Source organism: Peromyscus maniculatus, chromosome 10 (genome assembly GCF_049852395.1).
Source record: "Peromyscus maniculatus bairdii isolate BWxNUB_F1_BW_parent chromosome 10, HU_Pman_BW_mat_3.1, whole genome shotgun sequence".
Classification (NCBI taxonomy): Eukaryota; Metazoa; Chordata; class Mammalia; order Rodentia; family Cricetidae; genus Peromyscus; species Peromyscus maniculatus.
Genome location: NC_134861.1, coordinates 71,839,691 through 71,863,869, shown reverse-complemented (window position 1 = coordinate 71,863,869; position 24,179 = coordinate 71,839,691). Strand labels below are relative to the sequence as shown.

At 41.2% G+C, this 24,179-nt stretch overlaps 1 protein-coding gene across 7 annotated transcripts in view; it reads right to left on the bottom strand.

The window, feature by feature from the left end:
- Positions 1 to 263: 263 nt before the first annotated feature.
- Exoc1 (exocyst complex component 1) overlaps positions 264 to 24,179 on the bottom strand; it is a 45,077-nt gene continuing 21,161 nt past the window's right edge. For 4 of the 7 annotated variants that reach the window (XM_006979738.4, XM_006979737.4, XM_015998376.3 and 1 more), the window contains 11 exons: positions 22,885 to 23,034; positions 15,928 to 16,033; positions 12,346 to 12,390; positions 10,720 to 10,883; positions 10,060 to 10,167; positions 8,179 to 8,255; positions 7,126 to 7,354; positions 6,177 to 6,360; positions 4,138 to 4,337; positions 2,531 to 2,725; positions 264 to 915 (listed from right to left, as the gene is read on the bottom strand). In XM_006979738.4, the coding sequence (XP_006979800.1) occupies positions 763 to 915; positions 2,531 to 2,725; positions 4,138 to 4,337; positions 6,177 to 6,360; positions 7,126 to 7,354; positions 8,179 to 8,255; positions 10,060 to 10,167; positions 10,720 to 10,883; positions 12,346 to 12,390; positions 15,928 to 16,033; positions 22,885 to 23,034 (1,611 nt within the window). In that variant the 3' untranslated portion in view covers positions 264 to 762. The remainder of the gene's footprint in view (positions 916 to 2,530; positions 2,726 to 4,137; positions 4,338 to 6,176; positions 6,361 to 7,125; positions 7,355 to 8,178; positions 8,256 to 10,059; positions 10,168 to 10,719; positions 10,884 to 12,345; positions 12,391 to 15,927; positions 16,034 to 22,884; positions 23,035 to 24,179) is intronic. The other 3 variants (XM_006979740.4, XM_006979739.4, XM_006979736.4) reach the window with 1 other exon arrangement.

Here is a 24,179-nt window from a genome sequence, read left to right as displayed (position 1 = left end):
TGAACATAGTTAGTCATCTGCTCTACTGCTGACGGACATTCGGTTGCTCAGCCTATAGTACACATTTCAATAGTCAGTCCTAAATACAAACCATCTCTGAAGCTATGACAAATGACTTTTTTTCTCATTATTCTATTAACTTTCTTATTGTTAGAATTCTAAGTATTCTTTGGTATAAGGCCTCACAATTAATTTTGATACACAGATTCTGTAAGTTTGTTTTTATATGCACGATATATAAAACCAAAGACTATTTCCAAATATCAACTTAAAAACTGTTTTTAATATACAGCGCCACATACCCCTTAAAACCCAGGCTGGTAACTGAGTACCCTCTCAGCCCCCTCACCCATATGCACACTTGTTAGACAATGACAAACAATACTGTACAATGCTCTCAGAGTTCCGTGATTGGTTAGCAACCAGTGAGCCTGAGTGCTGGCCTGCTCCGACCGTTCCACTCAGAACAGCAACTCACAGGCTGGCAATTAAGGGAAATGGCCTCCCTGTCACTGACAAGTGCCGAAGGCATTTCATGATGAGATAAATGCTTAAGTGCGTACCTCACCTGGAGGTCAAAGAAAACGAACCCCCAGGTACCGCTCTGCACCTAAGTTCCCGGAGCAGAGCACCACGCAGTTATCAGACACTTCCTAACACACAAAGGTCTGAGTCCGGCTTCTCAAATGCTTCATTGTTCTCTGTAGTGCTGGTGTACTGAGAGTGTGTGTTCGCTTCTTTTTTCTCCTTCATGAGGCTCATTTAGTGGGACTGTGCAATGCTGGAGCAATAGTCCAGAATGTCCTGAATAGTGAATTCCATCGTAACTCCGGACCCAGGATAGCAGCGCGCGATCAAGCCCTCGAAGTGCTTGTACTGGCGGATAAACTCATCTTGCATAGAGTGCCACACCACCTATCGCAAACAGGAAGGGAAGGCCAGAGAACTGTGAGGGGAAGGGTTACAGTATCACACACGGAGAAGAGATTACAGAGAGAATCTAAGAACCTGGTAGTTAAGAACATGCATTCTGAAGATAGTACCCTCAGTCCTTCTACTTAAAAAGATTGGTGACCTCCACTATATGCCATTGGCCCTGTGGGCCTCCTCAAGTTGGTATCTGTAAACAAGCTGTGGATAACAGCACTCTTTCCTCCTAAGTTAACCCAGGGAATAAAGCAGAGGACTTAGGACAGGTCTGCCATGAGCAAGCACCCATCATGTTTTAGCTGTTATCTCACAAACTTAATATCCACACAGATGCAGCTCTGCACAATTATGTGTGGAACGAGGACCACCATTCAGGAAGTGCAATACTTAACACTTCAGCTCCGTTTCAGACAAAGATCCACTTTTCCTTATTTAAAATTGATGGCATAACCACTGCTTGATACTGGGGAGGTCTCCAGACGATCCAAGCTCACTACCTCCCCCTATGTGATTAACCACCTCATCATGGAGTCGGACATGGGGTAACTTAAAGACACAATTCCAGACACATAATGATACAAGGGCTTAAATTCATCAAGGTTCACTCTGTGTCAGCACTAAGTAACTGAAGTCTCCTGAGGACCAGGTGAGGGTGGGAACTATGATCAGATCCCAGCATGTCACCCGAGGGAATGTCAAACTCTTCCGGGGTTTCTCTCGTGGCCTCCTCAAGCCTCCATTCCTGTCGATGGCAGACCAGTCACTACCTCCCGTCTTTATTACACCCTTTGCTTTTCATCCCTTGGCTGTGCCGTTTCCTCCACTGAGCACCACACTTGCCACTCATTAGCACGCTGTTTTCCCCTGGGAAGTGGGTGGCCGTTCCTATGATGCTGAAGCTAGAGTTAATCTCCACCTCTGGGTCTTTTGGCATAGTTTATAAAGCATACAGCTTCAGTTTGTTCAAATCTTGCCCCACTGCACTTGAACGAGGCTTGCTGCCATGTTACTCCGCCTCTCAAGCACTCATTCCTCTTATCTATAAAACAGCGGAGCCCACGAGAGAGGCATCAGTTTTGGGATAAGGAAAGTTGAAGCTCAGCAGTCAAGTAACGCGCCCTACATTGCACAGCCTCATCCCTCATCTGGATCCAGATTAGAGATCCATTTCTAGCTCCATCCCCGACTCAGAGTCCCTGCACCATAGTAAGCAATACTGCGTTTACAGTCACCTGCAATCCAAAAACAATGAGACAAACCCCAGTCAAACAGAGAAGCAATGCCTCACCTTCGAAAAACACCAACACTGAAACAGAAGGAGTTACACAAGGACTCCTGTCTGCCTTACAATCTCCACCCTGGCCTGTCTTCTCCTTTTGTTTCCCTTTTTTGAGGCAGGGTGTAGCTCAGGGTGGCCTTAAGCTCACCATGCAGCCTAGGATGACCCTGATCTCTTGGTCCTTGTGCCTCAGTGTCCCAAATGCTGGGACTGCAGGCGTGCACCCCACACTGGGCTATGGAACTCTTCTAGGCACTAAAAATGGAGCATGTGCAGCACGTGTGGAGAGAAGCCCAGGTCTGAAGCCAGGGATGTGCATACCTGCAGTAAGTTCTCCTCTTCACATAAATGCTTGTCAACCTTCTTGTAGAGGTTATCAAGGCCCTTCTTCACCTCCTTGCCAGGATATTCTTTAATAACTTTGCGAAGCTCTTGCTTGTTGAACGCAAGCTGGTAGCTCACTTCCTCCTCCCGTATGCCCTGGGCTACTCGAGCTTCAACGCCTTCAAAGAAATGCTTCAAGGAAAGGAAAACCAGTAATGGCTAAGCTAAGAGCTTCTTATATTATCACCTGAACCTTTTAAAAACCAGGTTTAAAGGATGTAAGTGCACGGAAGCTACTTTCTCCACTAAAATCGAAGCAGAAAAACGAAGAACACCTTCTGATATGAGTCAAACCATTCGGTACTAAAATAATAATCATCTATTACCATACTACTCAGGAGTAACTGTTGTTGACACTCTGGATTTCCTTCTATTTCTTTAATGTGAGTGTACAAAACTACAATCTCATATGCTGCATTTTCCATTTAATATGTTTATAGACTCGGGGTTTCCTGTCTCTCTTTTAGCTTCCTGCAAGTTGGGATGGGATTACAAACACGAATCATTATACCTGGTAAAACAACCACTTCTTGATTTTATTATTTATCATTTGCTCAGGGAAATGACTCAAGTCAGGAAAGAAAAGAAAGGCAACATTTTATATATATATATATATATATATATATATATATATATATATAAAATTAATCTTGTGTGTGACGTATGTGGGTAGGTGTGGAGGCCAGGATGTCTTCCTCAATTGCTTCTCCACCTTATTTTTTGAAGCAAGATCTCTCACAGAGCCTGGAACTCACTGTTTAGGCTACATTTGTTGGCCAGCGAGGACTTGGGATTTGCCCGTCTCCATGTGCTCACGCTGGGGTTACAGCGTGCTTTTACGAGGACATTAGAAACTCAGCAAACACTTTACCCCGAATCTTCACTCCAGTCCCTTCCTTCCTTCCTCTCTTCCTTTCTTCCCTTTCTTCCTCTCTTCCTTTCTTCCCTTTCTTCCTCTCTTCCTTTTTTCCTTTCTTTTCTCAAGACAGGGTTTCTCTGTGTAGTCCTGGCTATTCTAGCACTCACTCTGTAGACCAGGCTGGCCTTCAATCCACCATGCCTGACCCTTTTTTTTATCTTGATAAAGTTTTTGAAATCGTCCCCTGAACTATGTAAAAGTTGGCCATTTATGAAGAAAACAATGGGAAAAGCTCAGTCAAGTTTCACCCTCAAGTTGATTTTGTTTCTGAATTTGTAAAATGGGATAACAGTATCTTAGCTCATATCACTGTTCAATTTATGTACTATTTACTTTGAGGGAGCTCTGCTAAGTTGTCCATGCAGGCACTGAACATACATACAATCCTCTTGTTTCAGCTTTCCAGGCAGTGAGGATTATAATCCAGGCAGAGTGGCTTCCACACCTGGTTGCATCACTGTTTATACGAATTAGAAGAAACTACATACATAGAACATCTATTAATGCCTGGCACGCTGGCAGCCTCAACAACTAAGTCTTTCATCCTCCTTCTGTGCCAGGACACAGAACATCTGTACGTTATTGGATTCAAAAGCAGGAAAAGACCAAATGAAAATATATTTACGTTTAGTTTTTCAAGAGGCTGTCCTAAAGAGTAAATGACGTAAGACTGAAGGTGATCAGTGTACTTCTGCTTGGCTTCTTTTTTCTCAGCTTCTAGACATGAGATTTTCAAACGAGACAGAGTTGCAAAAATATGGTGGAAGTTTTCCATCATAACGACATCCCTGGGGGTCTTCTGGCTTTCATGTGCTACTTTCTCCACTAAAATTGAAGCAGAAAAACAAAGAACACCTTCTGATATGAGTCAAACCATTCAGTACTAAATACACTACTCTGTCCTGCAAGGTCTTCAGAGCCCCCGGGACAATCTTCTTCAGATAATACCCCACACACCTGGAAATGCAGTATGGACTAAAGGTGACTTTTCAAATCAGTGGAGGAATTATGAATTATAGCTGGTACGTTAGGGCAGCCAGATGATCAACATCATGGCTACATTCTAAAATGATCAATTACTTAAATGTAAAAAGCAGTAACAGGAACACAAGCATCAACAAAAATATGTCTAGCTAAAAATAAAGGTTTGTGATAGCACGGCCTTCTAAAGAATGACTTCAACACAAGAGCTGAAAGAAAAAGGTGACACAAAATTTGAAAACTCCTACAAGGACACCAGGAGCAAAACCACAAAGTACAATGAAATTAGATCATTTAGAGCCAGCCGACTGGTCTGGCAAGGGATAGAGACTGACAATAGGGAGTAATACCTAGCAGTTGTAGAGCATGCAGAGCAATGGAAATTTTCACCAAATGCTCAGAGCACTAAACTGGTATAAGCTCTCTGCACTGTAATTTGGCAAAACCTTAATATACACATAAACCTTTGAACCACCAATTTCATTTCCAGCTGGAAACAAACTAAAACATACTAACAGCATATTCAGTAAGTAAACAGTAATAACAGAAGACCACGTAGTCATTAAAATAATTGTAGTTATTATAATGGTTAATACAGTCAGCTTGGCAGAATCTAGAATGATATGAGCCTTGGGACATGGCTGTGGGTGATTCTTGGTTACATTAATCGGGGTGTGAAGACCTACCCATTGTAGGTGGTGCCATTCCCTAGGAAGGGGATCTTGGACTGTGTAAGCCAGAGAAAGCAAACACTAACATGCATGCACTCGGTGCTACCTTCTTCGGACTATGGGTGTATGTGACCAACTGCTTCCAGCTTTGCACTGTACCTTCAACTGTGACGCAAATTAATCTTTAAGCTGCTTTTTTATCAGAGTATTTTATCAAAGCAACAGAAAAAAATGAGACAGAAATCTATATTACTGAATAAGGAAAGATAACAGGATTTCGGAGTTAAGCAGCTTCCAGTGTATGGAAAAGTGCACTAAAGAATGTCACTTACAAAACCATATACATTTTGTTTGTTTTATCTGATTCTAAAATAAAATATGCTCATATGCACTCACAAAAACTAGAAAATACTTTTAAATCAAGGGAAAGATTATTTGTAACATTTAATGTTTCTACTTACAAACTTTTCCACACCCTCTCCCTTTCCTTTCACAACAAAGTGTTATATGCAATACGACATGATTCAACTTCCTGTTCAATTTTTGCTTTTGAAATCATTGAGTGTAAGTTATCAGACAATTTCAAATTAAATAACACATCCAAAAAAAGTCCCTAACTGAGTGGGCTTTCACACAGGCCAGCACACAGCTAATCTCCCTGTGTTACAGATTAAAAAAAAAATGAAGCTTCAGCGAACTGACTTGTAAGCACTACAGACATCCTTGCCCAGCGCCCAGAAGACCCTTATTAAAATGCAAACGAAACAAGGTCATTTTCTACATTTGAAAAGTGCCTTTCAGTTCTGCACAGTGATAGGCCCAGGAGCCCGGTACAGGAGTGGCTCCTGAGGGGTTAGCAGCTTCCATGCTGCTCAGTTTCCACACTCCACAGATGCTCAGGTTCAGACTACAGACCACTAAAAACAGTGAGCTCGCCTGCACCCAGCGTCAGAGTTACCCAGAAACCAGAGAAGAGCCATAACGTTCTTTAGAACAAACCATACAAATTCACCATTAACAAACACTCCTCTGATTAGTTTGGTGTAGGCTTTGTCCAGATCGCCACGACGTTCAGCATTTTTGAAGATTGATTCTGCAAGTCCAGCAAATTCTTCAAATTCAGCAACAAATGGAAGAATTCCTACTTTACTCTTCTTTGAGATCTTGACTTCTTCCATTTGCCTTATTTGGTTACTCTAAAGTTAGGCAGAAAGCAAGGGGAGAAAAGTCAAGCAACTTAGAAAGCACAGATGACCAAAGGCACACGTGATGACCAAAGGCACCCGCGATGACCAAGGAAGGCACTACAGATGCTGCTTAGAACTGCAACAGGGTGAGCGGAGAACACCTCTCCTGATAGAAACATCCTACACTGCACTGTCTTCTGAAAACAAAAGCAAGGAGAAGAATGGAACTTCTTTCTAAGATGATTTAATCAGGGATTTTGAGCTTCAAGTCTGTATTCCAAGTAGAATCAGTATATCATTCTGCCATTCATGAAGGACAGGGACAAGGCAGGTATCCACCTGTCTCTGCCTTTGACTACTGGGACTAAAGGCATGTGCCACCATGCCCACCCAGGAGTGTGATTATTAAACTTTGCATCCTATTAATTAAAATGAACTACAATAATTTAAATTATCAATTAAAATAAAGAAATTTTACTAGAATATATAAAAAAAATAATAAATCCAAATACCTTTCAATTGTTTCATTAAATCCCAGGTCACAGATCAGGAAATGAGTCATCAGGACCCAGTGGGTCACTGGGGCAGAAGCTGTCCCCATGTGTGTGCTGCAGATTCTACTTGTCCCTCCAAACCCTCTAACTTACTCTGCTCAAATGGGCTGGTGCCAACTCCCTACTTCATAGCTTTGGGGGTCAGGAACACTAGACCCTAGATTAAATAATTAGCCATTCTGCATAGTGACTTGTCCTTGAGTTAATTTTTACAACTTACAATGCATTTGTCAAAGTTCCTCTTCACAGTCACCAAGACATTTCCCAATGTAGTACTTAGAAAAGAAGCAGGGTCGACATTTTGTGCAGTCCACACATGATGACTCATTTTGACTAACATGTAGAGGGAGTTAAAGCTATCAATTTTGTCTCCTAATGCAATTAAGTTGTTCAGTTCTGGTTCAATGCAACGAAATATTTTGATCATCATTTGGCGAATCATATCTTTCCTGTTCAGAAAGCAAGAAAAAATAATTAGTATAAACTTCAGATGAATCTACCTATAACTGTAGTTTACTATATATAAAAAAAGCTTAAAAACTGGTACTGCAACTAAAAACGTCAAACTATGATGAACTATTCTATAGCAGTTTTGAATGTAAAAACAGCCAATTGTTTGCTTCATTTATAAAGCTGGGCACTAAACTATGTTTTTTTTTTTTAATCTTTAAAAACTCCAGTATTTTCTACCAGCAGTCACTAGCACTGACTGATCCATCTGTGATCACCAGACAGAAGAGCTCACTCATGAGGCCTAGAAGAGGACCAATAACATATCCCTAACAGGACAGTGAGCACACGTGATGACTAGCGCTGATGGTCAACTTGACAGACTCTAGAATCACCCAGGAGACAAGCCTCCATGTATATCTGTGAGAGATTATCTATGCTAGATTGCTTCTGGATGACCTCGATTAGGTTAGCTGAGGTGGTAAGATCCGCCTACTGTGGGTGGCACCAATCCCTGGGCTGGCTGCTGGATTGTACACAAAGGAGAAAGGGAGCTAAACACAGGCACTCATTGCTCTCCTCTTGCTCACAACTATGGAACACGACCACCTGCTCAAGTTCCTGCTGCCTTGACCTCCCCACTCTAACTGTGGGACAAAATGAACCCTTTGCTTTCATCAGGGGTTTTCATCACAACTAGGCTAGCACTCGGGTCTGTGTGGGTACAAGAATCATGTGGATGTTTCCATGAGAAATACTTCATTATCCCTCAATTAAAGTTTATTTTTTCCAGAACAAACAACAGACAGTAATAAACACTTACTCAGATGAGACAGGCAGCAGTGAGCCAGAACTATGCTGTCGTGATAATGAGCTACCATCCACGTCTTCTGCTTCAGTCTGCAAAAACAGTCATAAACTTTATATAATGAAAACCAGCACAGTGACAAATTATGTACCAAAAGCCTGCTATGTTTTAAAACACTTACAAGAAAACACTTTATGGAAAATAGTAATATCTTTAGTACTACTAAGGTGACAACAGATTATACATTCTTTAAGAAAGTCTCATGAAATGCGTTCTTAGATTTGAAACAATCACTTCAGTGTGTACACGTGCATGTGTGAGTGAGCTTGCACAAAATGCCAGTGTGTGCATGGAGGGCGAGGACAATGTGGCGGGGTCTGTCCTTTCAGCTTACTCGTGGGTAGGCTCCTGGAATTGAACTCAGGTCATGAGGCTTGCTCAGCAAGCACCTTATTCACTTACTCATCTCATCAGCCTGTTTCTAGAATCCTCCTCCCCCAAGAATTAATACAGGGTAAACAGTTCTTTGTCTATGTGTACACTGGTGTAGTTGTGAAAAGAAGAGAGAGTGCATGAGGCCAGGCATGTACTCAGATGTAAAGCAGTTCAGCACAAAAAAACCCAAAACCCAAAAAAAAGGAAAACATCCAACAACAACTTTAGAACGAACACTTCAGCATTGAGAAAATGCAGTGGGGCTGGAAGCCAGCTCAGCAGTGAGGAGCACTGGCTGCTCTTCCACAGGACCCAGGCTGGATTCCCAGCCCCCCATCACAGCTCACAACCACCTGTAACTCCAGTTTCCAGCATCCTACATCCTCTTCTGGCTTCCCTGCTTAATGCACACACGTGGGACATAGACATACATGCAGACGAGACATGCATACAAATCAAATAAAAACATAAATATATAAATGCTGTCATAAACTCTTTCTGAAGTCAAGCAAGCAAATCTCCCAACACTCCTACTATGAGAACAACAGACTCCCAACAGTAATGAATTTCTCACTCATCTCATAACAGCTTTGTATATGTTGGCTGCCCAAGGCACAACTTTTTGAGATGACTCCCATCTGAATTATGGTTTTGAGTTCTTCAAAATATTCTAGAAATTCTCTCATTCATCCTCTTACTCTTATGCCCTGATGGTATGAGGAGGAACTGCTGTATTCACATTATGGAAGAGGTGACTGAGGATTAGGGCACCAGCTACAGTGTCTAGCTGTTTACCTGTAAGGCCACAAGCAAGATCGGACTTCAAGCTGATGCCCCCACTTCCCCTCTGTAAAGCATCATCTCTGAGGCTGTATTTTTCTTTGGGAACACTAAATTATTAAATTGGTAGGGTTTCTGGTTTTTTAGATCTTATATTCTGTATCCCAGGCTGGCCTGGAACTCATGCAATTCTTCCACCTAGATTCTCAAGTGCTTGAATTTTAGACACAAGATATCACATCCTGCTTAAAATGGCTATTTTTTTTTTTTTAAGCTGGGCGGTGGTGGCACATGGCAGCACTTGGGAGGCAGAGGCAGGCGGATCTCTGTGAGTTCGAGACCAGCCTGAGCTACAGAGCTACATAGAGAAACCCTGTCTCAAACCACCTCCTACCCCCAAAAATTGCTTTTTGAATGATGTTCTCCAGAACAAATGCAGACATTTCCTCTCTTGTTAAAGTTAGAGGATGTTGGCTTAAGATATTCTGGAATACTAAAAATCCAAATTCTAAACTACTTCCTATTTCGAGTATTCTGTGAGTAACAAGAATACTTAAGATTGATTTATTGCAAATCTTTCCTTTTCTGTTTGGATACTGAAATTGTGAAAATGTAATAATAGTAACTAGGTTAGGTTATGTTACAGACTATAAATACTGTCCAAACAAATGGAAGCCATACCATTGATGCAGACATGTTTTGATGTTGCTGTAGTTTGAAAAATTTACTTATGAAGTCCTGTTCTGCCAGACACAGCGGCTCCAGTTCACTCAGTACCTGTTCAAAGATCTGAAGGAAACCAATGAGCCAAGGATTAAAGAACCACATGGAATGCTTAAACAGACACCATGTTGAGTTCCCTCTTCAGCAAGGACACATACCAAAGGATGAATAATTTCCTAAGTCTAGAACCCTCCAATATGCCAAAGACAAGCTCTCCCAAGACTGATAGAGTGATAAAATACCAAGGTGAAACAGACCGGAAGAAACCTCACAGTTCCTCCCTTCAAATGTGGAAGGGGAAGACAAACTCTGACGCTGACTCAAGGCGTCACAGCTGCAGTGAAGCTGTTCCTCCCTCTTGATTCCGTCATCCCTCAACCAGCTTAGGTGTGATTTGCACGCCATATTTGTAACAAGTAAAGGTTAATGCAGCTCTTAGGTTACTTAACTGATAAATCCTATTTTAGCTGTCCTTTTTGATGGGGATTTTTCCTTTTTCAGATTCATTCAGAATTGGAAGGGCACGATAATGACTTAAAAGGTGTCCCAAGAGGCTGCATCTCTGAAAACACTTGAGGCAACCACAGTGCCAGTGCTAAGAATCTCCTGTTACTTTACCTTATCAAACTTGGTTCTGTCGGCCACATCAAGGTCAGAGGCAGACATGTTCCCCATGTCCAGCAGGGAGGATGACTGGGACCGGCGATTGCCCGAGCTCTGAACGCTCAGTTTATTCAGACTAGATGTCGATCCAGTGAGTTTCCCAGAGCTTCCATGGAGACCTAAGAAATACCAGAGCTCTGAAAGCTGTGTCTCAGGAATAAAAGACCTACAATCTACCTCAGGGCTACCTGTTAAGAGTCTAGGTCTTCCAGGACTCAGAGTCTACTACATGGTTTGCAGAATCCGTGACATTCACTGACGCTGGGTCAGTTGCAGAGAATGTTGTAAGGAGAAGGAAAACTACATGTATCTATGGATGCCCTGACCCATGCCAGGCTAAAGGTAAAGCTGTCTGGTGCTGTCTCTGGGCTAAAACAGATGGGGCAGGAACACAGATGAGGGTCATGAGTACTGTGCTAACACTACTCATGAGTACAGAGCTCACAGCACTCTGGAATATTTCTAAAGAAAACCTATAATCAAGTATTAATCATCTCTACTTTAAACACAAATCTGTTAAGTTGAACCACATGAAACTATTAATTCCTGACAATTTTCCCCATAAAAGTCAATCACTTATGATGAAACTTAGTGTGTTCCTGACCTTTAGAGACCCTGCTTTTCTGAGTAGGTGACTTGGCTAGTGACAGATACATGAACAAAAACACCCTAAGCACCTGATTATCTTTAAAATATAACTGAAAAGTGACATCACTAGCCATACAAGTAAGAGACAGGTGTGCTTAGGTAGAATTTAGGAATTCATCATGGCCATGGGAAAAGAGCAACGGCTCCCCCACACTAGGAATTAACAGTTCATTCTTAGAAAACATAAGGTTCAGATTCAGAATAGAAACAATAAAACACTTAAAAAACCACTCTTCTTGAATACTGCTTTGGTAAGTTGCACTATTTACTAATAGGCAGAAAGGAAAAATTAAGTTATGATAGACAATTCAAGTTTTGGCATCATTATACAAACCATTACCAGACCTCTAAGACTTTCTTCAAGGATTTATTTTTATTATTTTAAATTGTGTGTGTGTGTGTACATATGTGCGTGCATGTGTGCGTGCATGTGTGTGAACGTGTGTGTGTGCGCGTATGCACATGTGTGCATATGGGTATGTGCACGTGAGTGCGGGTGTCAGCAAATCCAGAGGTACTGGAGCCCTGTGGAGCTGGAGCTACAGGTGGTTCTGAGCCACCTGAGCTGGGTGCTGGGAACTGCACTCAGGTCCTCTCACAGAGCAGCACGTGCTCTTAACTGCGGAGCCATCTCTCCAGTGCCCCTCTAGTAATAGCTGTAGCTCTTCTAAACACAGACTAGAACAGAAGTGCACTGTTAGGGTCCCCACTGAGTTCTGACAACAGAGCTTCCACCCCTTGCTGCGGAACTGTAACCACGTCACTTGTGTCTTGGATGTACATACAACCACCATGCTGGGTTTCTTTTTCCAATACCTGGCGACTGGGTGCAATCCACACATCTGCTGTTAATGATTCTCAAGACAAGTAACTAACATCTGACATCAACAGACATGCACTGAGGGTGCCCACTAGCACAGTAAGCATACTCACTCTCTGTTTCCTGTTTGACAGCACTTTCTTTTCGAGGCAGTGTAGCTGTGATGGATTAGGTTGCAAGCATCAAAGACAAAGACAAGTTAATAAACTGCAATCTGCACAAACCATGCACAAGAGGCAGTTAAAGCTCTAGTTTAAAAGACACATGCAAAGAACTGTGAGCACTGACTAATGAGAGGTGCCAACACACGTGTAGTTGCTCAGTGACGACTGTCGAGTAAGTGAGAGAATCTGACTAATCCTTTAATGTGGGGACGCCAGCCTCGGCCACCTGAAGCTCAAGGGTGGGAAACAAGAAGGGCAGATACTAAAGTGGCCAGCAGCACAGTGCAGCTAACTGCTCACTAATGTGAGCACTACTGCCCGGGCCTAAGCTGTCCTTCTGCAGGCTCACCTTCGCGGAGCACGGTCTAGTGCAAGGATTTTTAAAAGCAGACAATTGTGACTAGTCACCAATACTGCCTATTAGTTATAATTTGGAACTGGAAACATTCTAGATTCTTCCTCAGCAGTAGAGTCTCACATAAAGTCCTAAGTATCTTTAAGTAATCTCCAGTAGATGATAAACATACTAAGAGTAGTGGATAAGGACCTTCGTTCAGGGCCGTACTTCCAGTGTTTACTTGTACAATGGACATTCATAAACATTTCTTTAATTAGTCTTCCGCCAAACCTGGAATCCAGCCTTGTATTCAACTACCTTTGGAATAAAAAATCCTACTTAGTTTAATTGAGAAACAATGATAAGATGACTTTAGATACCATTGTAAAGATTTTATAATATTAAACAGGGGCATTATAATCATGTAATTATATATACAAGGAACTAAAACCTTATGTATATTTTATAAATAACTCATTTTTAATAGTTAAGATCTCTGTATATATTTTATATATAGTTAAGACATATATATTTTATATATGATATGTCAAACCCAACAGCTAAAGCCCCATTATAAGCACTACCCTGGCCCCCAGTGGCATGTCTGTCTTTAAAGTATGCATCTAGCCGGGCGGTGGTGGCGCACGCCTTTAATCCCAGCACTTGGGAGGCAGAGGCAGGCGGATCTCTGTGAGTTCGAGGCCAGCCTGGTCTCCAAAGTGAGATCCAGGAAAGTCGCAAAGCTACACAGAGAAACCCTGTCTCGAAAAACCACCACCACCACCACCAACAACAACAACAACAAAAGTAAAGTATGCATCTCAAGTAGGGAAGGAAAACCCAGTAAAAATAACAATTGTAAGAATAATCACTCAGTTTCCTTTGCCTCTGTCTCATTAAGTACATTTGGAGAAGAGGAATGGAAGAATCCATCAAAGTATCAATCCCAGGAGGAAAATCTTATTCCCCTGAGGATATCGAGATAAATTATTCATCAATAGGGAATAATTTATATAGAGATCTTATCACGAAGAACAGATATCCTCTTGGCATCTTTAATCTATTTTGAATTTCTTGAAATAAGTGATGATAAAGATAAAATGAAATTTTCAAAAAGGAAAAGGCAGCCCATTCTGATGATGCCCATTATGTCATGTTCTTCCTTTTGTAAGGGGAACTCTTATCCGCATCTTGAGAAAGGATTGCCAGAGCGAGTACAAAGCAGAACTTATATTTAAAATCATCAACTCGGAGTCACTGAAAAGCTAGCTTTCTAAATCCATGTTTTAATTTTAATTATAGTTACTATTAAAATTCACTTAAACATAACCTGGATCATTGAAAAAAATCTGTTGGGAAAAATTTCCAACCTACTCGATTCAGAATTTCTTTCTTTCTTTTTTTTTTTTTTTTTTTTTGGTTTTTCGAGACAAGGTTTCTCTGCGTAGCTTTGCGCCTTTCCTGGAGCTCACTTGGTAGCCCAGGCTGGCCTCGAACTCACAGAGATCCGCCTAGCTCTGCCTCCCGAGTGCTGGGATCAAAGGCGTGTGCCACCACCGCCCGGCTCAGAATTTCTTAAGTCATGTGTTTTTAACTTGAATTTTTCTTTTAAAATGTTAACAAGTCAAATGTAGAGAGATCAACAAACTGCTATTATTCTCTGAATTTAGTTTTTCTTTTGTATTTGATAACAAAATAACTGATAATATAATTTTCTGTGATGAATTATCACAAATTACTCTATCCATCAGTATTTAATAGATTTATCTTTTTGTTATGACATTGTTTTAAAATGATAAAAATGCATTCTAAACTTATATATGTAAATTAAAGTATTTTAACAAGATAATTTAAGAACTTAGAGTAGGAAAAGAAAAGGCTTAAGCTTTAGGATAATGTGATGATAATATAAAGATACTATTGTATTTTATTTAAGTTGTATTTTTATGTCATTTATCTTAATGTATATCCAACTTGTATACATATACCAAAAAAAGAGATTTCTCAGCATAAAATGGCACACTAACAAGTGATGACGAATATACTTAATGAAAACATTAAACATGTAGCTGCATTAATAATATGCTCTTTGCCCAAAAAAGGCATAACATATCCACAGTGAAACATCAACAAGGATATAAACACACTGCTGTTTAAGAACAATTAGCCTTTAGGATGAGTTAGCATTTCTGTTTTCAAAAGCCTACTGTCCCAAGACAGTGTTTTACGAAGTGTAGCATATTAACAGACAATCCAAAGCACTTCAAATTCTGGACCACAGTAATTAATGTGATATCTAAGGCAGTCTTCTCTGCCCAGAAGAGCAGACAGGAGCAGGGCCAGCAATACTCAACGCTGCTATCTGCTTCCTGCCATTGCTTAGGGCACAGGCTCCTTTCAACAGTCAATGCTAAACTCAGCGTTCTAAAGGGACTCCACAGACACCGAGGAGTGCACGATGTAGCCCTTTAAGGCCAGGTTTGGACTTGAATAGGCACAGAACTCCGTCCAAAGAGAACTCCAGAGATGGGTACATGCAAGAGCAGAACGTGGCCTCAGTACATTCTTTCTTAGCTTGATACTTTCACTGGCTAGTCTTTCAAAGAGTGGTTTTTGTCCCTTTAAGTATTAGGAAATAAAAGGCAATATGCTCCAAATAAATTGCTTTAGAAAAATAAGGTATAATCACAAGGGAGATTCTGGTGACATTTCTATATACCATTGGCAAGAGAAAATAAACACTTCTGAATTCAAAGCAGCCAGTGAGAAGTAAGAAGCCAGGAATGGCTTTTAGTTCTTTCTCTGTGGAGAGCAATGACTTGTCCCCGCCTGCAAACGTCTTTGGGGATCAGAAACCACCCTCAGCAGTAGTGCCCTGCCTGACCCCTTCTCTACCGGCTGCACTTCAGTTTCCCACCTCTGCTTCCCTAGCATAGTGACTTCCAATCTCAGCAGGGATGCCCAACTGCTGTGGACGGGTGCACCACTTAATCTTAGCTTGTAAAACCGTACTGACAGACAGACATTTCTTTTCAAATACACTTGCTCGGAAACACTGTAAATCAAATATATTAGCTAGACCTCTTCTTTCTTTAATTCTATTGCGTTTTCTTCCACCTTGTTTAAAAGCCTCGGGAGTTGCTATTCAGTAAGATTACTTCAAAGGGAGACCCTGAGCCCACGGCTAGGCTTACCAAACTTCTTGCTTTCTTTAGTGGTGCCAGTCATCTTGATCTTTGCAACTTCAAAGAAATCTTTGATTTCTCTTTCATAAAGTCGGGATAAATAATCCATGTAATTCTTAAAATAAATAGAATATGCAATTATTAGCAAACTAACAATTTTCTCCTTAATCTTTCCCTTAAATCCTTCATGCTTATAAAACCTTAGTATATTTCAGTGAATATAAAAAAGTTAGGCTGTTTTCTCATTGAAGAAGAAACAAAGCAGAATGAACAGGTAGCATATTGTTATAATTTATGGAAACGTCAAGTGAAACAATCATACTTATATTTCCATGTTTACTCGTTACTTCAGTCCATTTTAACTGTGTTCCATGTTTACGTGTTGCTTCGGTCCATTTTAACTGTGGTTGCAACCACACTAGCTAGGATATGTGAGCCAGAGCAGCTGAGTTTCTCCTGCTGCACTGGAATGGCGGCACAGTGTTCTAGTGCATGGGTGCACCATAATCCAGCCATCAGATTCCCTAACAAAGGACACTGAAGCCATTTGTGTTGTTATGACAACGTCGCAGTGAGAATTCTGGCTCTTTGGGGATTTCCTAGGGGCAGATTATAGAGTGGAAGAGTATGGGACTCTTCATGGGGCTGATGCCACTTCACTTTGAAGGCCTCTGGGAATCTTTAGACTGCACCCTCCACACTGCCATGTTTCCAACAGTGCCAGTGGCAATGGAGATCTGATTTCACTGACCCTTGTCAGCCTTGGGTGTGATTCCAAAGGTCAGAATTTCATTACTATATATACAACACAATTTCCAAAATAATTTTTCTGAAAACAGATTTGATTGAGCCTTAAATGAAAACATCTATTATTTAGCATAAAGACTATTTTTTTTTAAGTTGCACCTGTCTATGCTTACATGAAATACTCTATGTACCTGTAAGGACTCTTCAATAGTAGAGACCGTGTATTTTTCTAGACCCTAAGTTAAATGGCATTAGAGAGTTTAGCTAAATTTAAAGAAATCCACAGTAGAATAATCATTCTCCGTATTCTTTTAAACTTAGGACAGAATTTTAGCTTCAAGATTCTTTATCTCAAATTAATCAATCATTTTATATAGAGCAGCTCTATAACAACAGTGGGATCAAACATACTTTAGAGTCTGCACCTTTCCAATGTATAGACTATATCTGTAAGAGTCACTGAGCAGTTATTTCCTATGATCCTTATACTAATTCAAAAGCACATACAAATTAAAATACACCACAAAATTAATTCCTTTGAACATCTGACTTGAAATCAATCTTGTGTTTAAATACTGTGGTCCCAGGCAGCCTTTTCAATTTCGCTTTGTGCTGGCTCTAAGTTGTCTTCCAGAGGCCTCTTAGAGTTCTTTCTTTCTTCCTTCCTTCCTTCCTTCCTTCCTTCCTTCCTTCCTTCCTTCCTTCCTTCCTTCCTTCCTTCCTCCCTCCCTCCCTCCCTCCCTCCCTCCCTCCCTCCCTCCCTCCCTCCCTCCCTCCCTTCTTTCTTTTTCACAACCAGGCACATTCCTCCAATGTGAAACTAAGACTGATAACACACTGATACTCATAGTGCGGATTCTGCCTGTCCACAAGTATGGGAGGGTTTTCCATCATGAAACTATGAAGTGCTTCATGAATATGCACTGATGCATGCACGAGGTCTTGCCAGTCCATGTTGTTCCAATTTCAGTATACGTGCTGCTGAACTGGGCACTGGAGCTACGTCTGAGGACTCTTCAAGACAGTCAGTCTCAGACTGTGACTGCAGAGGAAAGCTCAGATGTTTCTAATCACGAGTGAAGCACCTCCTTCCTATATGCACCACCCAGAAATACGGATGCTGGAGTCCTGGGAGAGAGAGAGGACAGGTGACATGCCCAAAGCCCCTCTGTCTTCCAGAGCTCTGACTACACAAACAAAAAGTAAGGTCTCGAGCCAGCCTGAGCACAGCTGGGAGTGATGGCGAGGAACAGATTCCCCAAGAATTTGGAACAGGCTCCCTATTCACTCCACCAAGTGTGAGCTGTGGACACCCACCAAGTGCTAAGAGAAACACGGGTCTGCTTGTCTGTTTATTTGGGTTCTTTTGTTGTTGTTTTTATGTCACTTTTTCCTTCCTTTTTAAACACAATTCCTGATTTTTCACAATATATCAGCAACTAAATTGGCCATATAAGGTAGGTGTGTGTGTGTGTGTGTGTGTGTGTGTGTGTGTGTGTGTACGCGCTCAAACCAAAAGTCAATTTCATTGAAAAAGCTCATTAGTAGTGTCATTCAAAACTACCCTCTTGTAGGAAAAAGAATACCCTCTGAGCACAGAATGGGCCGTAAATCACCACTAGGATGGCGTGCATCTTATTTCTTCACTTTAAATTGCATTTATGAATACTGCATAATATGTAAAGACAAGATACTCTGAGAACACAATTAGGCAAAAAGCTTATTTATTTGAACAGTCACTAGGGGCCAAAGCACTTGTTGGCATGAAACTCCTAAGATGTATTTAATTATTTAAAATATTACTTTCCTAAAACTTCAAAAGGGAAAAAAATCTGAGTACAATAAATATTTTTACTTAACATATCTCCAAATCAGAATTCTGTTGTATGAAATAAAACAGAATAACATAACAGAAGAATTGCATAACACTCAAAAGACTCATTCTGAGGAGCAAAAATAATCATACCTATACTAGCAAGCTAGATCAGATGTCCATAGACTCTTAAGAGGATAGACATTTCTTTTGAAAAGCATTTAAACAGTTTTTGTGCACTCACAGTGTTTGTGTGTTTGTATGGGGCGTGGGGTAGAGGTTGAGAGTGGGAGAGCGGGTGGAGTCAGTGAGAGCTGGTGAACTTGTGAGAGGAGCTGGTTTTCTCCTTCTAGCATATGGGTCCAGGGAGGGGAACTCAGGCTGCTGTGATGGGCAGCGGGCACCTTTGCTAGCTGGACTGTCCCACCAGCCCCTGAAAGGCATTTTTAATTACGGTTTGAAAATACACTGTACCAGACTGATCTTCCCTTTTAAAAAATCTCAGTTTATGATGGTAAGGCCCTATTGCTGAAGACATACTTACATATCTCATTGAACATGGTTAAGTACAGCTGGTGCCTAACTAGAGCCTTCACACCTACTGACTAGTGTTCAAGGTACAGGAAGATACTCGGCACACTACCAGAGGAGAAAGGCAAACACCAACTCACTACAAACCCTGCAATCCACAATGGTGACCTGCCTGCAGGACATACTGGCACAACAGCGGCACAAAGGCTGTGGGAGTAACCAACAACTCTCTGACTGGATTAAGGCCCACTCCAAGATGGAACTCATGCTGGACACTGCTTGGGTGGTCAAGAATCTGAGACCTGGATAGGCCATGGGGTTGGGGGAAACCAAATACTATTGTTCTGCTGAAAGAATAGAATGCAGCAATAAAAAGACTTCTAATGACACTCGGCTTTGGAGAAGTTTCTTCTTGTAGTAGAGCAGAATTAACACTGAGACCCACACTAAATAACATACAGAGAATGAAATGGAAACACTCATCCTAAATGGGATGCCTTCACCAAATCCCTCCCCTTAGGGATCAGGGAGCTGTGCAGTAGAGGAGGAAGACTGTAAAATTTTAAGATCCAGAGATAATGGATGACTCCAAGGAAACAGGGCCTTCTATAGACAACAGGACTACCACACAAATAAACTCACAAAGACTGTGGCAGCATGCACTGGGCCCACACAGGAGGGTCCACACAGGTCCAAGCCAGATGGGGTTCCAGAGCTAAAAGGGGGAGTAGACATGAGCTCCCAACCCTAACCCAGAAGCTATCTCCACACAGACATCTGCTTTCAAAGAAAAAATTAGTTTCTCCAATGGAGTTTCACTGGGTATATTAACCACACTAAGGTGGGCTCCAGACCCAGGGGTAGATGGCTAACATAAAATAAACTCAATGGTATTTGTGAAGACCTTTTTTTGTCTCATATTGCTTTGTCTGAGCATTTTTTGTGTGTGTTTTGCTTGTGTATTATAGTTTCCAATTTAGTGCTTTTGTAAGTTTGTGTGTGTGTGTGTGTGTGTGTGTGTGTGTGTGTGTATCTTTTGTTTTTCCCTTCTTTAAAGTTCTGGGGTTTTGTTTTGTTTTTCCTGTTTGTTTTCTAAAGAGAAACAGGAAGGGTGTGGAGTTGGATGGTGAGGAGGTGGGAGGAGCTAAGAGGAGTTCGGGAAGGGGAAATGGTGACCAGAATATACTGTGTGGAAAAGCCATTTTTTTTCCTTAACAAAAAAGAAAGAGGGTTGAGGAACAGGCCAAGTTCAAATGGACACCACCGAGTGAAAATACTTACATATATATAAACAAAAGGGCACTGAAGTTCAGAGGAGTTGAAAACAAGGAATTAAGCAAACTCCATTTAATTATGTGCCTTTTCTCCAGCACAACTGCGCCAGCTACACTAGCTATAAAAGAAACAAAAAACAAAACAATAACAACAAAAACCCCAAATACAAAAACCTAAAAACTGTACTGGAGAACCAAAGGAAGAGGAAGGGTCTGATGAGAGCAGGGCGGGGTGGGGCAGGGTGGGGTTCAAAACCCGGGGTTTGTTAGCTCCCAAGGAAAGTGAAATAGGAAGAAACGGAACGAATTCAAAACCAGAAAGAAGATGTGAGAAGAGAACTGGGAAGGGAAAAAAAGCAAGGAAAAAACCAAACCAAACCAACTAACCAACCAAACAAAAAACCCCAACAAAACAAAACAAACCAACACTAACAATAAAACCCACCTCAGTTTAGAAACAGAGGAGACAGATTTGACTTCAAATGGGCGAAGGTAATTCAAGAGAAGACATATGTGGAGTGACATTAAAGATGTGCTAGACTCAGCACAGGGCTAGGACACCGCCCACCTCTTGGCATCTCTACCTATCCCTCTGCCTCCCCTGAGGTGCACATTTACGGCAGCTGCTGGAACTGCTTTTTTAATGAAAAATTTCAGCATTCTTACTCCACAAAGACAAAACTCTGTCTCATTTCAACTCCAGGATATCCTTTACCACCCTATTAGATATATAATTATTAAAACAACTTAATACATTATTTGAATATTTCATTTTCAGCTCTCAATTCACAAAATCGTAAAGATGAAAGCATTTCAACGTCTCAGACTGGAAACTGCTCTCGCAGCTGGGCCTCTCCAGAATGTATTTCTAGCTGTCTGTATGTCTGAGGTAGGTGGTGACAATTCTGCCTGTCTTTTTAAACGGACACTGCTGTCCAGTTTCTAAGGGTGATGCGTAAATGCCAGGGACTCCTGGCTCTTGCTATACTAGCTTCCTGAGGGTGTTATGAAGTCCAAGGTAGACAGCATCATTCTATTCCTCAACACCCACTCTCCCCTGTCCAATGTCACACGCAGTAAGGCCAGCCCCCTCCGATGGTCTAACATCTCCACACCTGCCAGTCCACACGGACTCCGTTCTCCAGTTCACAGTGCTGCAACCACAGTGGGCTCCTGGCATTCTCAAGAACACTGGGCATGCTCTGCTTCAGAGGCCTGTCCTGTGACAGGAAATGCTCACTGCTCACCCTTTACTTATCTAATCAGTGCTCCAACATCACCTCCTCATGACTAGGTCCCTCACCACTGTACCTGAAAGTGGAGCCTTCCTCAAACACTGGTGTCCCCTGAATTTTCTCCAGAGCACCCACAGTACTTCTTCCCTATGTATAGTTAACTTGTTTCGTCTTTCTTCTCAAGATATGCACTACGACATGGCAAGTGCTTGCCAAACCTCCCACACTCAACAGTGTTAGCACAGAATATATGGAAGACACTGAATCAAAGATTCAGACTTCTGGAGGGTGGCCACCAGTATACCTTACTGTTCTTATGACCAATCCTGGCAAGTTCAGGGTTATCCTAGTACGTCTGCCTTTGGAGGCACTCTTTCCCTTCTTATTCCCACCACCACCTTCCTGAGTCAAGACTTCATTTCATCTGAATTATTACACTAGATCCATAGTAAGTTTCCCCATCTTTTATTTAGGGTGTAGGTGTCAGGAATCTCAAATGAAGGTTCCTATTATCATTATTAATTTTTTTTTGAGACAAATGTCTCACAGTATAGTCCTTGCTGGCCTGGAACTCAGAGAAACTTACCCTTATCTGCCTCCTGGGTGCTGGGACTAACAGGGTGAGCCACCACAGCCGGTCACCTCCATCTAGTCTTTGCCTGTGCTTGAGGGGTGCTGCTTTGTACGACTCATCTGGTTCATCTAAGTCCTCACTGCTCTAGAGACTGAAGTCTCTACTCCGGGCCTGCTGTCATGTGACGGGGCAGATGCTCACCACTTCTGTCTGTACATCTTGTTCCCACACCCCTGATGCCCTTCCTCTTCTTTCTGGTTCATCTCATCCTAAGATGTACTAAGTCCACTGTAAGGGGCAGCGGACCCACCAGCAGCCTTGTGCATTATTTAAAACTCAAGCCTAATATCTCCCATGAAGTCTCCCCCCATGGCTCCAGGACTTGGGTTTCCCTTCTCCAAACTGCCATGTATTGTGAAATAATTTCCAGCTTGGTACTTAGGTTTTTGCTGAGTGTTACTCTTCCCAGTCATTCTTAAAGCTCTTTAGAATTAGAGATTGGCTTGTTACACTCCAGGTGCCTGGCACAGTAGAATGTTGGCTTAATAAACAGATACTTTGTTCTTTATTAAAAATAGATGTATTTATTTAAGTGTATTTTTCCTATATTCATGTCTGTGCATCATGTGCATGCCTAGTTCCTTTTTATCCAAGTAAATAATTGAGCACTCAGAAATTCAATTATTTTTTGCTTTGTAAAAAACATACTGAAATATTTCAAACTTAAGGAACTAAATATACCATCTAAGACTGTGCTGTAGACCCAGTGAGTAACTGACATCAGATCCATACCTTTGTTAGCCCCTCATATTTTCCATAATCTGTGCTCTTTAGCCACTCCATCAGCTTGGCATATCGGAGCAAGTCTCTATGAAATGGATGATGATTGGGTAGAGTCAGTTCAACAGAATGCTGAACAAGAGTTGAACTCTGATCATGACCCTAGAGTGAGTAAATAAGTAAATAAATACAATGGAAAGTTCAAGAAAACACGGTTACAATAGAAAATTCTAGATAATAACCAAATGTAGTCAAGTAATACCAAATAAATACAGAAAAGTAAAAATCAAGTACTTACTTGTCTGTTTTTATCATCCTGTGTATCCATGGAATACTACCACCATTAATATTCACAAACATGAATGGGTGGCACTGTGATAAAGCATCACTCCATCTTTCAAGAGTTGAGTGTATAAAGCTTGCCTCTCTATATCACTTTACAACATACTAAGCAAATAAACTTCTTGATACAGACTGTATTAAAAAAACACACTAAAGGGAAGTCATCCAAAACAAACTATCCACTTTAATGAGCTTTCCATGAAAACTATTTTTTAACAGATAAAAATGTATAAGATATGAAATTTTAAAATTAGTAAGGACTATAGATGGTTATATCTTGGGTTTTCCATGATAATCCCTAATAACAATGTTAATTCCAACTTTTCCATTAAAGTGATGTGCTAGTCAAACTACCACATGACTATTTTAAACCTTGACAATTTTATGTAAATAAATTAATAATAAACAGTTAGATCATGTGTCTTGATGTTTGCTTTGGAAAAATATAGACTGCTAGATTATTGGCTTATTAACCCTATTTTCTAGAAGAACCCAAGGCTCAGGGTATTAATTAACTTTCTCAGGTCACATAGGATGAAAGCCACAATTGGAATCTTGATAACCAAGTCTAACTTCTATCTTCCTTTAAAAACATTCAAATAAAAGCATTTAACCAGAATCAAAAACTGCAGCTGCTGTCTAGCTGTGAGTGTGTGGAATTGAGTAAGTGTATGTGCATCTCTCTGTAAATGTAACGCTTCAGCCTTCTGTTGAACAGTCTGGTTCTTCCTCGATATTTAGTTAACATCTGTGATGGAGCTTAAAGCCAGTGTCCGAGAGATGAGAAAGGTGCAAGAGCAGACTGGCCTTGAAACAGAATTTTCCAACGAGCAAGCAAAGGCCAACACAAGCCGCATTTACCTGAAGTCATTTCCATTCATTTGAGTTGCCCAGTCAGAGATGGTTTCAGTATTTTATGGAAACCATCAAATTGACAAAAACTGCTGACTCAGGAGGAGGAATTG